The following is a 16,915-nucleotide window of genomic DNA, read 5'->3' on the forward strand; positions in this document are numbered from 1 at the left end:
TCTCTCCTTGTGGGCTGTGCAGCCTGCTTCCCCTGGGAACAGCTATTCTTCTGAGAGGAAGGGGTGTGAGGGCCGCCCACACCCTCCACGGTCCCACCAACCTGCTCGCCAGCTAGGGGACACATCTCCCTGCCTCTGGAGAGGATTCACCCTGCCCCAGGCATTTCCTGCTCCTGACTCTGCCCACTAGTGCGCCCTACTTCTATTCTCTGCGGAGACGACACGTGTAAGAGGCTTAGGCTCCTTCATGCTGTGCGTCCCAAAGAAATCCACTTAGATATTCCGTGTTCCCTGATCCCCCACATAATAAGATTCCTTTATCTCTTGTTGTCATGGGAAGTATATATTAACTGATGAATATTAATGTATTGGCCGATTAATATTAATACCGAACCGGTTCATACTTCACAAAGCAGGGATGTCGATGAGCACGGCAGAGCCCAGACAGCTGTTGGGTTTTGGCAGATCCCGGGGGAGCTGCTGACCCTCTCCGCCGCGCCTCGTTATGGACACCATGTCATTAGCGGTGTTTGTCAGAGCTGGCACAGAAGTGTGTTTGGACTCGGAGTGTGGCAATTAAAATCCTTGCCATCCAAGACAGAATATTTTATCATTTAAATAGCATTTTTACATTCTCCTAACATATTTTCCCAGTAACGTTGTTAAATTAGGTGATAAAAGGTTATTTCTTGCTTCTGAAGTTGAAATACGTTACCATTATTCCTTATCTAGCTGGAATTAGAAAAGTTTTGGTATTACATGTTCTGAAGGTTTTATTATCAAAATTTGCCAGACTTTATAAAGCAAACAACATTTTTCGGAGGGGAGGCCCTTGGTTTAATCAAAGATGGACAGAAGCTTTGTCTTCTGACATATTGGAGATTGCTCTCAGCATTTGGTGGAAAGGGAAGTGCTGTCTTTTGACGCGGCCAGGATGTACACTCAGGGCTCAAGGGGGGTCAGAGGGGGTGCCGGCTTACCCCTGACTTGGAGCTGTTACCTAAGCCACCTCCTGACCATCAAGGAAGCCAAAGATGGTCAGGGACTGAGCTTCCCGTCCATCTTGCCCACAGGGAAGCCACGACCAGAGGCTGCATCTTTGGCCAGTGGGGCTGGACTGGAGCCTGCCTGTGTAGCCTCTTCATCCCTCCGTCACCCCTCCAGCTACCCACCTGTCCAGTCCTCACCCAGCATCCATCTCAAATCCCTTCCCTGATTGACATATACACACTACTATACATAAAATAGATAACTAATAAGGACCTCCTGTATAGCACAGGGAACTCTACTCAATACTCTGTAATGACCTATATGGAAAAGAATCTAAAAAAGAGTGAATATATGTATATGTGTAGCTTTCACTTTGATATACAACAGAAACTAACACAATATGATAAACCAGCTATACTCCAATAGAAAAAATTTTTTTTGGAAATCCCTTCCCTGGACCTCAACCCATCCATCCACTTTCCATCCACACCCCCATCCACCAACCATCTACCCACCATCCATCACCACCCACATGCCATCCTCTTCCCTTCCCACCCACTATCCTCCGTGCTGTCAGTGTGCCACTCACGTGCCCTCTCCCCAGCCATCACCTGTGCTGCATCTCGTCTGATGTGGAAGACACCCTCTGTGCACCATATGAGCCTCCCCCCACCCTGATTTCCCCACCCACACCTCCCAGTTAAATGTGCCATGAGCAGTGGCTGGGGCCGATACCTCATCATGCATCACTTTCCCCCAGTGCCCAGCATCCCTGAGTCACGCCGTCCCATGACCTCCAGTGGGCATACTGTCTTTGATGTGGCATTTAAGGCCATGGGGCTCCTCCGAGAACACATCTCTTTGCCTAGGAAGAGAGTGCAGAAGAGCTGCTGTGTTCCTGTGGGATCAGCAGACCTGCCCCCAGAACTTGACCCCAGTCCTGCCTCCTCCCATTGCCTTTCCCCCAGTTTGATGCCAGGGACAGGATTCATTTTACCAACAAAAAGGCTTGGACTCTCACAGACTTCCAGCCAGAATGGAGCGTCAGCTGGTCTGGTGGGAACTGTCCAGGTTGCTCTGTGGCAGCCCCTCAAGTGTTTGCCCTCCTTGCATGCCAGCTCCAGCCTCTGCCCTGCCTCACAGGGACAGCCATTCCCAGCCATTGGGGGCGTGGGTGGCAGCGTCTCTGACAGAAGACTTCAGCGAAAGACAGGAGCTGGGGAAGCAGGGCTGTGGGTTTCTTCCTGAGCCCAGGCTGGGGTCCCATCTAAATCCTTGGCCAACCTTGAGGTTGACTTCGGTTCCTCTGAGCTCTGCTCTGCAGGGTGATGTCTCGGGGGAAAGAGATCGCTCTCTGTTGACCATCTGAGTGAGAGATGCCAGCCCAGGGGCACCTGTCTGCAGCCCGATTGGTCCTCATTCTTCCCAGAAGCTCAGCCCTGCAGAGCCATTCTAGCCTGGCCCATCCAGGTCCTCTCCCCACCCAAGACAAGGCTGCAGACTGGCACATGGCCCCAGTGTGCTGCGGAAGCTGTCCAGTGCACAGAGGAACGGCATACACGGGTTCCTGGGCCCTGACATCAGCCGGCTTGTGCCCTCTGTCGGGGATGCAGCAGGGGAGACAGTGGCTGAAAGCTGGAAATGATATCCTCAGGATGTCCACCGCCCGTGAGCCTCCTCCCGCGCCCAGAATAGTGCCTTCCTGCGGATCTCCAGCTCTTCTGAAACCCCTGCCATCTCCAGCCACAAATTCGCACAAAAGCCTCAGGCGTTCAAGCATCCCTCTGCCCGATGCCACGTGTGTCCTGGGCACTCTCTGCCCCACATGAGCTATTACACAGCAGCCCCCCGTTCTCTAATCACCTCCCTAACAAACAGAAAACACTCTAGTCGCCGTTGTAAACATCCCTGGTGTGATTTATTGCCATCCACAATATTTTGTTTGGAGCTGTAAACCTCCAGACATAAGTCATTAGAAGGAATGATGTCTAATCCGGCGGAAGAAGCCTCGGTGGGCTGAGCCGCTCTCACCCAGCCAGAGAACCAATTCCTTCTGGAGAGGATGGCCCCGAAGACACCAACATGGGCAGCCCCTCGTCTCCACCGCACACAGGCACAGAAGGACAAGGCGCGAGCCAGGTCGCTTCTGTTCTGTGGGATGGCACATTCTCAACTGCAAAGAGGTGCCCCAAACGCATGCCCAGTAATCCAGGCCGGAGTCTTAATTCCGAAGGAAATGCACATAGCCGGGAGGGGCTGCGTCTGTGCCTGTGATCCGTGCTCGTCGTCCTGAGAGCAGCTGCCGGTTGGACTTCAAAGGAAGCAGAAAGACAGCTCAGAATATCTTCTTCAGCTTTCTGTTCACAGTGGCCCTCGCCACCCTGTGAGCAGCTATTACACAGGGACCATGTTCTATTTGCAACGCAGGCGCGTCTGACTTCCAGAGCTTTGCTGCCAATGTGCAGGCCGAGGCTAAGAGGAGAACGGAGCCTTGAAGGGAACATCCGGTCACCTCAGAGAGGGCCTGCTAGGAACCCAGCAGCCCCCGTGCCCCAGCCAGGCATTTCCCTGTGAAGGGTGCCTCTCAGAGTTAAGGTGACATCCCCCAAATGCTGCTGGCCAGAGGGGCACTGGGGTCTCTGCTGCTTTGGCAAATTCCAAATACACGTGACAGTTGTGAAAATGCTGGATGGTATTTCCGGTGTGTAGTTCTACTTAATATTCTTGTGCTCAGAGCTAAGAGGGTATTGTTATGCAGTGTTATGTTGGCTCGTGTTTCAAGGATGTTGGAAGTTTTGGCTGGGTTGTGTCTAGACACTGTTTCCAGCTTCTATCTGCAGGCCTTACTCAAGTCTTGGGTCTCTGGTTCAAGATGAACAAACCCAGGGTGTTGTCTTCCCCCGCCGGCTCCTCCCTCCCCCTGGACCTCCCCCGGACTGCATTACGCGGGGCACCCCAGACACTTCCCTCATCCTCAGCCCTGACTCACCAAGCCCGCCAGCCCTCGCCCCTGGCGGTTCTCCAGAATCTACCCTCCCCTTTCATCTCCCTGCCCCGCCTGAGTTCAGGCCCGGCATTGCTCCTCTACATTAGGGTTTAAGAGCCCTGATCAGTTTTTCCTCGTCCTTTAGGCCTTTGGTTTCTGCGGACCGTTACCTTTCGTGAGCTGGGGGCTGGGGACACAGGGCCTGTGGGTCTTTGCGTGATGGCGTGATGTGCGTGTAGAGCCCAGCTCCAGCACGCTGTGAGGGAGCAGTGGGAAGATAGGTTTTCTGCACTCCCCAGCCCCCAGCCAGCCAGGCCCACTGCTGGCTGGACCCCAGGGTGATGAGCCGGGCAGACAGAAGGCAGAGTGAGTGGGTCTCAGCCAGATGTCCGGGGAAGGTGACGTCTCCACAGCCCGCCACTGGCAAGGCCAGGATTAGTGCCTCACCTCTTGGAGGACCCGGCCCAATCCTCAGGCTGAAGACTTCCTGAGCTGCTGGTGGCCCGGTCCTTGGCTGGACCGGCTCCACTTTCAAGGCCCTGCCTTGGGGTTAGGGTTAGCTGTGGACCGCAGCTCTCCAGACCCGTGGCAGAGAACAGCTGGGTTGACTGCCAGGGCCCCCTTCCTTGCCCTTGCCATCTGTGAGTCACCAGGGGCTCAGATCTGCTCAGGGGCACACAGGATGATCCCTGAAATGCCACTGCCCCTCGGGGAGGCGGGGGGGCGGGGTCCCAATGGTGCTGGAGGAGACACTGGAGAGAGGATGGGCCTGGGAGGTGCTGGAGTCGGGGCCAGGGGCCCCTCCAGGCACGATCAGCGGACAGCGTGACTGCCGACGCACGGCCATCTGGGCGGCCCATCCCTGAGCCCCTGGGCAGCCCTTTGCGGTCTCAGTTGCAGGAGCCCGACTCCCCCCTGGGAGCCTGGGATGCCTCCCTCACCGAGCGGCCCCTGCAGCAGGTGGGGGGCCCTTCAAGGAAGCATCAGCTACGACGGATTTACTGTTGTGGCTCTTCAGGGTATCGCAGGCAGCAGCTGTGACGGGTCTGACAGCCACAGGCCAGCTCAGTAATTGATGCTGCGGCCGGCACGTCACATCCTTAAGCCGGCTCGAGCCGGCCCGATCCTTATCTTGCCGCCAGACCGTCGCGGTAATGAGGCTGCCCCGCCGGCGGCCTCTGACGGCCTGACTCGGCTCCAGAGAAGCAGAGTCTGTCACAGGCCTGGGCCAGTCGGTGGTGTTGGCATTTTCCCTGCAAACAGGCAGCCCCTCAGTGGGGCCGTCTCGGCCTCGGGCTCCAGCATGACTCACTCGTTTTTATTTTCTGGCAACCCCCAGCAGGAACTCACCAATATTCAAGCCAAATTAGGCCCCTTCCTGCAGAGCGCTGGCTGGAGAGCAGTCACCAGGGGCCCCTGACAGCCAAACAGGAAGAACGTTACATCCATCCCATTCAAGCTGGTCACGTGACTCGGAGCCGGAGCCGTGGCTCCCGGGGGGCTGTGGACAAGGGCAGGACTCAGGCCAGGCCCACTGCCTGTGCTCCAGGTAACTGGCTGCGTCTGCCCTGCTTTCTGTCCTCTGGAAAGTGCTGGTCCCACACCGTCACCGACCCCAGAGAGCCACAGGCCATGGAATGTGCCCCAGCTCATACACCTGCCCCCGTCGTCCCTCCTTCAGCCGCCCTCTGGACATCTGCACTTGGGAGACCCATAGGCGTCTCAGACTCAGTGAGGATCTGCCCCTTCGCAGGAAATGCCACCAGCACACCCCTACTGCTGAAGCCAGAAGCCAGGGTCCCTGATTCTGCTCCCAGTCAGCCCCCAGGTCCTGCTGATCCAGGGGCCCACTGGTACCAGTCCATAAGGGCCCAGCTCCACAGTTACATCAGCAGCTTGGAATCTGCCACGGTAGGAGTATTTACACGCGGGAAATCAGCAAACACTACAAGTTAGGCTCCTCCCCCACCCGCCACCCACGGAGCCGCTTGTTACACATTTACCAGCACACCTCCTACTGCTGACTGTTCCTCCTGAAATACTCTTCGCACGTTTCCCCACTTTCTACCGTCATCACCTGGGGCCAGGCCTCAGACATGTCCTGCCCGGACAACGGCAACACGCACGGACCAGCCTTTCTGCTCTGTCTTCAGCTCTTCATCTCAGAATCACTCAAATTCAAAATAACTCGCAGCTTAAAGCCCTTCTAGGCTCCCCCTGGGGCCTTAGGAGAGAAGTTAAGGATCTGCTACCTTTGCCGGGACCAGACGGCCCCTTTCTCGCTGGGCCTCCCTGCAGCCACCATGGTCCTGCCATTTCTGGACACCCTTCGGTCTCTGCCTCTCTGCATCCCATGAGCCCTGCTGTCATGGTCAAGGCCATCGACCTCTGCCAGGAATGCCCTCATCACTTTCAGGTGTCAATTGACTGTCACTACCTAAGGGAGACCTCACCTGATGCCCTGGACTTGCTGGTGTCCCCCACCACTTGCTCCCTGCCACGTCCTCCGTGACTGCCATCACACGTGGAACCCCTATTCAGCGCCTCACCTCCTGTGAACGCCATGAGGGCGGGGCCACGACTGTCCCATTCACGGCCAAGATGCCGTCACTGGCGCCTAAGACACTGCCGGGCACATACAGTGCTCAGTCAGCGTGGAGTGAATGGACAGACCGTGGTGGCCTGCGTGACTGTGTTCTGCCAGCAGCTCCCACGCCGCAGGTGACACCGGGGGCACCGTGACTTTGCCGGCGAGTGTCACGAGCTTGCTTCTATCTCATCTGCAGCAGCATCCGCTAGCTCCCGCTTATCCTGGAAAGGCCTGTGTGTGTTGAAGGAATACATAAAGGGAAGGAAAGGCGTGGCTTGCTCTAAAGCGTGTGCCACGTGCTCTCAGAAACCGTACACGGACATGAACGTGGCCTCCCCGCCCAGCGCAGGCCGCGGCGCACAGCAGGAGGCATGCGTGTGTGCGGCACAGAGATGTGGTGCGAGGCAGCCCCTTGGCACACATGGTGTAGCAGCACGACGCACCAGGTCCCGTTCCATGCAACGTGCATATGTGAGGGCACAGAGCAGTGCACGGCACGTGTGCTGGGGCCACACCCCCCCCCGAACGTGGTGGAGTCACCCCCAGGCTCTGACACAGGAGAGCCTCGAGGTGGGAGCTGGGGACCCCTCCCCTGGGGACAGGCGGCCACACGGAGGATGCTCAGAGACCAACCAAGTGATGGGCAGATGGGCAGGGGTGGAACGGCAGGACAGCTGTCGGCTTTGCAGACCCTCTAACTGGCTGGTTGGTTGACTGATGGGCAGCTCCAGGGCCCCACTCTGACAGCTCCAAGGGGATTCACAGCCAAGGCTGAGCGGACAAGGAGCTCCCCAGTTGAAATGCGGATCCTAATCTCAGAGGCGAGGGAATGGAATCGCTAACCAAAACAGGTAGCGGTCCGAGCTGTCAGGTGCCCATCAGCCCAAGACGGGAAGATTCCCGCTTCCCTCCCCGGCAGACAGGTCCCAGAGGTCCTGCGATCGTGCGGGAGCTGGGCTCAGGGAAACTCAGCCGGGGCGAAGGTATCCATTTGATGGGGATACCAGGGGCCGGTGGCTTCTATCCTGCGTGCGCTCTCTATGCCCACCACTGTGCACCGTTTCATTTACACATTTGTGGAACTGGGAGATGGGTATTTTTATCCCATCTTCCTGGTGAGGAGACTAAAGTTTAGTGAGGTTAAGGTCACACAGCAGTGTTCTCATTTTCTCTTTTCCTTCTTTTTAAATATGCTGACCCCTTGTTAAAAGCTATGACTCAGTGGAGTCGCTAGGTTAAGGGAGAGGAAGCCCTTGCTCTGGTCTGGGGCCGAAGGTGACCCCACTGTGAGTTTGGTTGTCTCAGAGCAACTTGAAGAAGTTCTCCCCACTCCCCAGAGGCTGAGGCAAGAGGACAGAGCCCTGCAGGGCCACCTGCTGTCCCACCCAGGAGCATGTGTGGCCTGACCCCCACCTTTCCCCAAGGTCCACACTGACTACAGAGCCACCTTTTGGTTCCAGGAGCAGCCAGCACCTTCGTCTGGGACCCCCAGCTGCCTGGAGCCCCATTTGCCTGCCCTGGGCCCTGGGGGCAGCAGGGGTGGCATGGCTGTGAGCTGAGTCCCTAGCAGAGAATCTAATGAGTTGAATTTTCCAGTGAACACAAGTGAGGATTTAAGGCCCTTTGGTGAGGCTTCTTCCATCTGAGTTCTGTGCCTTGAGTCCAGGCTGCCCTCTAATTGCTGAGTTTTGCATCAAATCTGCATAAATTAACAATCTGCCCAGATGAAGGGAGCAGCTCACAATGAGGCAGACAGAGGCCGAGGGGGCGGTCAGGAGGGCTTGCCCCTCAAAGGGGCAGAGCCTGAGCTGGTGGGAGAAGAGCCAGAGGAGATACAGCCACTGCGAGGACCCAGGAGCAGGCCCTGGCCAGGTGCCCCCCAGGTGGCAACGGGAGGGAGCCAGCTGGGCGTGTCTTAGTTCCGACCACACAGACCCCGCACAGCCGGGCTGGGCTGGACAAACCCTCGGCCGGCGCAGCTCCTGTCTGCATCCGGCTACTCGGCCGGCACCTGCCACCCAGACACACAGACGCTTCTCAGGCTACCAGGCCGAGCCGGAGAAGCTCAGCGGGGGGTTGGTGGGCTCCAGCCGGAATCCTGGGCTGCAGAGAGAAGCCCGACACCCGTCCCCCCTCCAGGGCCAGCTCTCAGTCCAGGCAGCCTTGGCTTTTTCACAAGCGTTTACTGAGCTCCTGCTGTGTGCCAGGCCTTGTGCCAGACTCTGTCTGACACCGTTTCTGCCCCAAGAACACGGAGAACTAGCACAGTCCTTCATTACTAATTGGACCACCCAACCCAGCAAAGGAAGTGTTTTCTCACCTCCTCCAGGTTTTCCCTGCCCAGTGCTCTGAAAGCCCTCTGAAGTCGCTTCCCCCGTGTTAGGAATTGAATTGTGTCCCCCCCCTCCCCGCAAATCGGTTGAAGTCTCAGCCTCTAGTAGCTGTGCATGTGACCATATTATAGGCTCTTTGCAGATGTCATCAAGATGCGGTCATTAGGGTGGGCCCTAATGCAAAACGACCACAGGAGAAGGGACAGGTACATAAGACAGCCGTGTGAGGACAGAGGCAGAGGCTGGATCTAAATTGCCACAGCCAAGGAGCATCTGGGGCAGCCAGAAGCTAGACGAGGCAAGGAAGGATCCTCCCCTTGAGGCTCCAGAGGGAGCAGGGCCGTGCTGACGCCTTCATTTCAGACATCTGGCCTCCAGAACTGTGAGGGAATGCATTTTTGTTATTTTTACACCAGCCCGTTTTGTGGTACTCTGTTACAGCAGCCCTAGGAAACTGCTACACCCTCTGTGAGGGTTAAGTTTATATGTCAGCTTGACTAGGCTGTGGTGCCCAGATGTGTGGTCAAACACCAGTCTAGATGTTACTGTGAAGGTATTTTTTAGATGTGATTACCTTTATTTTTTTATTTTTTGATGTGAATCCTTTTTAAAAGGCTTTATTGAATTTTTGTTACAATATTGCTTCTGTTTTATGTTTTTGGTTTCTTGGCCCCGAGGCGTGTGGGATCTTAGCTCCCCGACCAGGGATCGAACCCGCACCGCCCCCTGCGTCGGAAGGTGAAATCTTTAACCACCGGACCGCCAGGGAAGTCCCTAGATATGATTACCTTTGAATCAATAGACTTTGAATAAAGAGATTACCCTCCATAATGTGGGTGGGCCTCATCCAATCAGTTGAAGGCCTTAGGAGAAAAGAAGGAAAGAATTCCGCCTCCAGACGGCCCTCAGACCCGAGCTGCACCATCAGTTCTTCCCTGGGTCTCTAGGCCGTGGCCTGCCCTGCAGATTTCACCCATCCTCCACAACTACAAGAGCCAATCGCTTAAACTAAACCCTCCTCCACATACATATATCCTGTTGGTGGTTTCTCCGGGGGACCCTCATTCAGAAACCTTTCAGGCTCCCTGCAGAGTGCGGCCTCGCAGCTCCCTCAGGGTCTCTCCCCTGACCCGAGCCACCAGCACATGCACCCTGGCTGCCGTTTCTCCTGCCAGCATCCCAGTCTCACACCTTGTAGCTCATCACCGCTTGCGTGAGGTCCTGCACACTGGCCAGCCAGGCAGGGCTGCCCCAGGGCATGAAGGCCTTTCTCCCAGTACACGTGGTAGGTACAGGATCAACTTCTTTCTAATTGGGATATGGAAACAGCAGAGCAGGGCAACGGTGTTCATCCCACCAGACGCAGCTGCCAGGGAGTCTGGGGTGGGACCGATGCTCGGATGCAGGATCTCGCATGTGGGGCACCCAGGGTGCAGTGGGGGACTTGCCTTTGGTGTCTCTCCTGGCTCCGCCCAGCCTGAAACCCCTGGAGTCTCCTGGCCTGATGGGCAGCATAAGTGGACATGTGGGTGGACAGCACAGATGGATGTGGGGATGTCCATCATGCAGACTCAGCCGCCGGAAGAGCCAGGCTGTGGAAAAAGGAACCAAGGAAACCCAGCTCAGTGCAGGAAACTCTGGGGAATCCAAGGACCACGAGTCTGAAACTCCGGACAGGGCAGGGACTTTGCACTTGCACTCATAGCCTGGGGCCCCGCCTGGCCCCTCCAGTTCTCTCCCATCTCTGTCCCTGTTTGTGGGTCTGACTCCTTCCGGACAGCCATGCCTTCCCCAAGGCTACAGCGTTTAGAGTGGCAGGACCCTCTCCCCACTGCCCATCAGGGCCTAGGGCTGGAATTTGAGCAGCTAGAACAGCAGTCACTCTCCTCAAATGACCAACATGGGGCTAGGGGGTCAAGGCAGCCCTTTCTAGGCACTTGAGTCCTATTTTGACCCACGTCAGTGTCACCTGTCTACACAGCCAGACCGAAAGGCTGGTCCCCGGCCCCCACCCCCAGTGGGCCCTGGGCATCCAGGATTGGGACTTCTGAACTGAACACAGCACGTCTCCCTCCTGTGATTCAGAGAGGAGTGGTGGGCTAGGGACCGTCCTCCCCAACAGCCCACATGCCAGTGACCCCCCGCTCCCCAGCTCTGCTGCAGACCCAGGCTGTTTGGCCTAATTATAGGGCTGGCCTCTCTCATCCGTCTCTGCATCCCCTTGGCAGGCAGCCAGGAAGCTGCTTCAGCCAAACGCTCAGAAGAAAACCTTCAGCCAATGAAGGGCTCGCAGTGTGGAGGGCGCTTGGCAGCCCCAATAGCTCACACCTTGTTTACTCCCACCGATGCTCACTGCCATCATACTGCATGTGTTTCCACCACTCTGCCAATCTCCTCTGTCCAAAAAGAGAAAGTGGTCGTTTATTTCTTTCCGTACAGGGGGAAAGAAATACAGGTTATTAATGTTATGCTGAAGGGAGAGGACAGGTGACTCAGACTCTGAAAGCAGAGGGTGTACATGACTGGCATTGGGGGTTCCTGTCGCAGGGTAGGCGTGACGGAGACAGGCGAGGTGAGACGCAGCATGGTGATATTGGATGGAAGAGAAGGCTGGGGGCATGGCTTTTATCTACCTCTTAGACTTTTTTGGGGGCTGGGCATGTGGTGCTATGTTGAGGCCAAGTCCCCCGTGGCACGGGTTCCGGGGGCTCCTGGTGACAATACCTTCCTTCCTGGTGGTGCAGCAGAGGCAGGGCCCTTCCCGGGCTGCTCCCTGGAGCTGTCCAGGGTCCTGAGTGCAGCTCTCTAGGGAATGCGCAGGCCCCAGGCTCAAGATGCCCAAGGCTTCTCCTGGCCGTCACCTGCTCAGAGCTGGGGGTGGCTTTTGCTTCAGCCTTTATCTGAACAGGGTGTGGAAGAGCAGCTTCCTCCAAGAAAAAAGTAGGGACACCGGGACCCTGGCCAGCAGGGCCATTTCCGGCCATTTCTGTTACATTTCCTTCCTTAAGTTTCTTTATCCCAAAGTGGCCATGTGGGACAGGCTCACGGTCTGCAAACAAGCTGCCGTAAGTTTAAGGGTCACGAACATGCAACCTGTGGCCAACTCAGGCTCCACGTAAGATCTGTTGTTGGGTTTTCCACAAGATGATTGTTTTTTTCAAAGGGGACAGTTGCAACCAGGTTGACTTTGTTGGACAAAAGCGGCCAATAGCTCAGGAGACTCACCCAGCCCTGGGCTCTGTCCAGCAAGGACTTTCTCTCCAGGCTGTGCTCAGAGCTCTGGCCTGGCCTGCCTTGGAACCCCTTCGGGCTCAGAGCCCTCCTGTCCGGTCTGCACAGATGAAAATGGGTCAGACCTCACAGCCCACCACCCTCCAGGCTGTGGGGACAGAGCTGATGGGAGGTCGCAGCCGTCGGGGCTGTGACTCTGTGAGCACATCCTCATCTGACTTCACCTGCTGGCAAGATGCCTTTTGTAAGCGGCTCCTCCACCCCGTTCTCGGCCAAATCTGGCACGACTCATTTGCTCCAGAAAAGGAAAATAAATAAGCAGCATCGCACCTTGACAAGTTGACAGGATTGACAAGCAGAGTAAATTCCTGTGTCTGAGGCTCTGAGGAGGAAAGGTGATTTAGCAGAGCCAGCTGCCATCAGAAAATAATTAAGGAAACCCGGCAGCGTGAAGGAAAACTGAGTGTGCAGAGGGTCCCTTCTGGTGAAGGGATCTGTGATCATTGGCCGCAAGAGGGAACTTGCACGTATCAGAGGGAAATGAGCCCAGGAAGCTCATGCTGGGGACTGCCACCTGAAGAGATGTGGAAGGATGCGGGGACGGGGGGGCAGCAGAGGGAAGGAGGCTCTGGGCTGAGACGGGGACCCTTTGAGGGGCTTAATTCTAAGAGGCTCCTGCCTCAAGGTCAGGCACCCGCTGCTGACACCCCACCCCCTGAGGGGTGCAGCCAGTTCTACAGGGAGCTTCCCCCTCTTCATGGAAGAGTCTGGAAGGCCTGTTTCAGGGCTCAGCCACATGCACACACACATAATGCACATAAGCTGGGGGATGCCCAGGAAGGTGTGGACACTCTGCCCTTTGCCCAGGGAAGGGTCATCCTCTGGGAAAAGAGGTCAAAGACTAGTATTGCAGAGAAGAAAGATGCAACGTAAGTTGTGCCATCACCTCCACCTATCACGGGACTCGGAAAAGGTCCAGCCAGGCTCAGGGGATTTAGGTTTTCCAGCCCAGGGGTGACCTCACGTTCCCCCACTCTCACTTGCAGATGAATGAAGGAGAACTGTGGGCACATCCTCAGACTGACCAGTATAAGGCCAGGGGCACAGCAGTGGCTGAACCTGTAAAAATGGATCTCACAAGGAATCAGCAGAGTCCCTGGGTCAGAGACAGAGGACCCGGATGTCCCCTCGTCAGCTGGGCTCCAGCCACTGGACCTCTGCCGTGTACACAGAGACAGCAGGGGGAGCGCCTTCAGAACAATCCCCACCCCCAGCAGCAGGCAGAGCTCAGCCAGGCGTCCCACCGCGCCAGCTGGAAGGTGGAGCTTTCCGCTTGTTTAAAGGATGCCCAGTGCTGACTGTGACTGTGGCTTTTGGCAACGCCTCAGAGCAGAAATGTCCACTCGCCTGGCACAGGGGCAGGAAGAACCCCGACGCCTCAGCGGCCAGGCTGGGATGGGGAAGGAAGCCAGGACTCCTGAATAGGCTCCCCCAGAGGAAATCCTCTTGACCTCCTGGGACCTCCCCTGAAAAGGACCACCTGGGACCAAACAGACCCAAGCAAAACCCCGTGCTCTGGTCAAAGCTTCGACTCCCCAGAGCTTATCCTGAGTGATAAGCGCAGGCAAAGCACCTCCTTGGTGGGCAGCGCGAACAGTCTGGAGCGTGGCCAGTGATGCGCTGATCTCTCTCCATTCTCCCCCTAGTCGCCAATAAAGGCTCACCAGGCAGTCAGTCCCTGTGTGGGCCTCTCTTCAGCCCTTTGGAGATGAAGCCAGCTCAGCCAGGAGCCCCAAGACCAGCTGAGATGGCCCAAACCGCAGAGCAGATGCCGAGGTGAAGGAACTTTCTGGAGCCAGTGGGGAGGCCCAAGGCGGAGGGGAAAGAGTGTGTTCCACTCCCAGGCCTGTGTGCCAAGGTATGGGTACGAGTGTGTCATCTTCAGGCACAGAAAGGCTAGAGCTAGGACAGGGTATAAGCAGAAGATGGACAGATCTTCCCGGAGGGCCCTTCCCCATGACTTAATGAAAGTGTGAGGTGGGGGCAGGCTGTGAGGTCCTGGGTGCTCCACTGGGCAGGTATGCGGGCACCCTTGGGCAGGGCGCCTCTGGACCCTCATGATGGTCACATCAGGAGGTGGGACACCCAGCAGTGAGCGTCAGCTGGGAGCCAGTGGGACCACGTCTCTGCTGCACTCCCACTCGCTGCATGGGTATGAGAGGGGAGGGGCACTTGCACCGTGCCATGCCTCTCCTCCCATCCCGCCGAACTGCCTTTTCCAGCCCGGGCACCCACAGTCAAGAGCCTGTAAGCAGGTGGTCCCTGTGGACCACGTGATACTTCCACTGCTAACACTGTCCCCTCTGTTTGCTTTTCAGGAATAAAGTTCAACATCAAGCCACAGGAGCCCCACAGCGTGAGTTCCGAGAGTCTGATGAATCTCATGGGCAACCTGGGGGAAGCTGGGGAGGGCAGGGAAGAAAGCTCAGAGCTCACAGTAAACCCATTCTTGGAAAGAAAAATGTGTCCTGTCCTTCCCAGGAGCCTTGGGAACAAAGCCTGGGACCTTGGCCCCATGAATTTCCCTTTCCCTTTGGATGGCGGCCTTGGCCTGTGCTGATAGAAGCATTACCTCTGAGCCTGGCTCCCCCGGGCCACCGGCTCCCCCTGCCCCTCGTCACCAGGAGGCTATTCCTGGGAGACCTGCGCCATCTTGTGGCCTAAATGACACTTGCACCTCACACCACGGCCTCTTGAGGGGAGAGGGGATTGTGGGGGCTGTTATGGGGGCTCAGACCAAAGGGGTCGCGTCCTGCAGGGCCAGCCTGTCCCCCTCTCCCTCACCTGGGAAAAAAATGCAGTCTACAGAGGGGTCAGGGACCCCGGCCGTGGCGAGGGCCTGACCTGTGTGACCCCCAGTGCCCAGCTGACCTGTTCACCCTGCTAACCAGTTCTCTTCTTGCCCCAGGACCTCCCATCAGGCAGTTCCCAGGATGGTGACTTTAAGGCACCCACAGAGAGTGTCACCCGAGACTTGTCCAGCCGGGCCCCGAGGGGCCTGAACCTACAGGTGTCCCAGCAGCCTCAAACCCACCTAAACGTGGGGGCCCGTCTGCGACCCCGGCAGCGCCGCCGGCGACTGCTTATCAAGAAAATGCCAGCGGCGGCGGCCATCCCGGCCAACAGCTCTGCTGGTACGTTCGTCCGGCCAGCACCCCGGGCCCTGGACGGCCGTTGGGTCAGCCTGCACCAGAGCCAGCAGGAGCGCAAGCGGGTGATGCGGGAGGCGTGCGCCAAGTACAGGGCGAGCAGCAGCCGCAGGGCGGTCACGCCCCGCCACGTGTCCCGCATCTTCGTGGAGGACCGCCACCGCGTGCTGTACTGCGAGGTGCCCAAGGCGGGCTGCTCCAACTGGAAGCGGGTACTCATGGTGCTGGCCGGGCTGGCCTCGTCCACCACCGACATCCAGCACAACACCGTCCACTACGGCAGCGCCCTCAGGCGGCTGGACACCTTCGACCGCCAGGGCATCCTTCACCGCCTCAGCACTTACACCAAGATGCTCTTCGTCCGCGAGCCCTTCGAGAGGCTGGTCTCTGCCTTCCGCGACAAGTTTGAGCACCCCAATAGCTACTATCACCCCGTCTTCGGCAAGGCCATCCTGGCCCGATACCGGGCCAACGCCTCTCGGGAGGCCCTGCGGACGGGCTCCGGCGTGCGGTTCCCCGAGTTCATCCAGTACCTACTGGACGTGCACCGGCCCGTGGGGATGGACATCCACTGGGACCACGTCAGCCGGCTGTGCAGCCCCTGCCTCATCGACTATGACTTTGTGGGCAAGTTTGAGAGCATGGAGGACGACGCCGACTTCTTCCTGAGCCTCGTCCATGCGCCGCGGAACCTGACCTTCCCGCGGTTCAAGGACCGGCACTCGCAGGAGGCGCGGACCACCGCACAGATCGCGCACCAGTACTTCGCCCAGCTCTCGACCCCGCAGCGGCAGCGCACCTACGACTTCTACTACATGGACTACCTGATGTTCAACTACTCCAAGCCCTTCGCAGACCTGTACTGAGAGGCGGGGCCAACCGGCCGTGGGCGGCCCGGTGCCACCCACTCACATGTCCGCAGGGGCATCCCACGCTCCGTGGGTTCTCACCTGGGAGCTGAGATGTACCCAGAGCAACAGGGCTCTGAGGAGCCATGCCTGCTGGGTGGTGCAGGCCCTTCAGGGGGCCACAGAGGCCCAGGCCTTGGATGGGGACCCTGGCCTCTGTCCCATACCCACTTCCATACTCCTCAAATAAGGAAGATGCTGGGGGGTGAGCTGGACACCCCAAGAGTCCCAGCTGCCCATACCCAGCTCTACCGTCAGGATGACCAGGGAAGTCTGAGGCCCAGAGGATGAAGGCCCCGGCTGTAAGGGATTTCCCGCATCCCTTAGCCATTGCCTTGTACCAAACCACAGGGTTTGCAGCTTTTCTAAGACCCGGGGGGAGGTTCCCTTGGAATGAGGTTCCAAATAAAGCACATGGTTTCCAGAGCAGCCGTGTCCGTACTCTGTGCGTTGGTGTGGAAACACAGGGGCCCTTCCTCGTACTTTCTGGGGCTCCTTCTCTCTCCTGAGGACAGCCTGAGCCCCGCGCCTGCAGACCCCAGCCAGGCAAGCCCAGGGCACAAGCAGAAGGAGCAGAGCACCCAGCAGCCCACTTTCAGGATGCCAGCAGCATCTCACCTCGGGCTCCCGAGGCCAGGTCTCCGTCAGTAGGGTCCTCCCGTCTGGGT

At 57.6% G+C, this 16,915-nt stretch overlaps 1 protein-coding gene across 1 annotated transcript in view; it reads left to right on the forward strand.

Moving 5' to 3' along the window:
- The window catches only part of CHST8 (carbohydrate sulfotransferase 8), a 121,215-nt gene extending 104,575 nt beyond the window's left edge, over positions 1-16,640 (forward strand). The window contains exons 3-4 of the mRNA XM_079908779.1: positions 14,509-14,546; positions 15,099-16,640. Coding sequence (XP_079764905.1) covers positions 14,509-14,546; positions 15,099-16,205 — 1,145 coding nt within the window. The 3' untranslated portion in view covers positions 16,206-16,640. The remainder of the gene's footprint in view (positions 1-14,508; positions 14,547-15,098) is intronic.
- Positions 16,641-16,915: the final 275 nt, after the last annotated feature.

The sequence above is a fragment of the Stenella coeruleoalba genome (genome assembly GCF_951394435.1).
Source record: "Stenella coeruleoalba genome assembly, chromosome: 20".
In the NCBI taxonomy this organism is placed as follows: domain Eukaryota; kingdom Metazoa; phylum Chordata; class Mammalia; order Artiodactyla; family Delphinidae; genus Stenella; species Stenella coeruleoalba.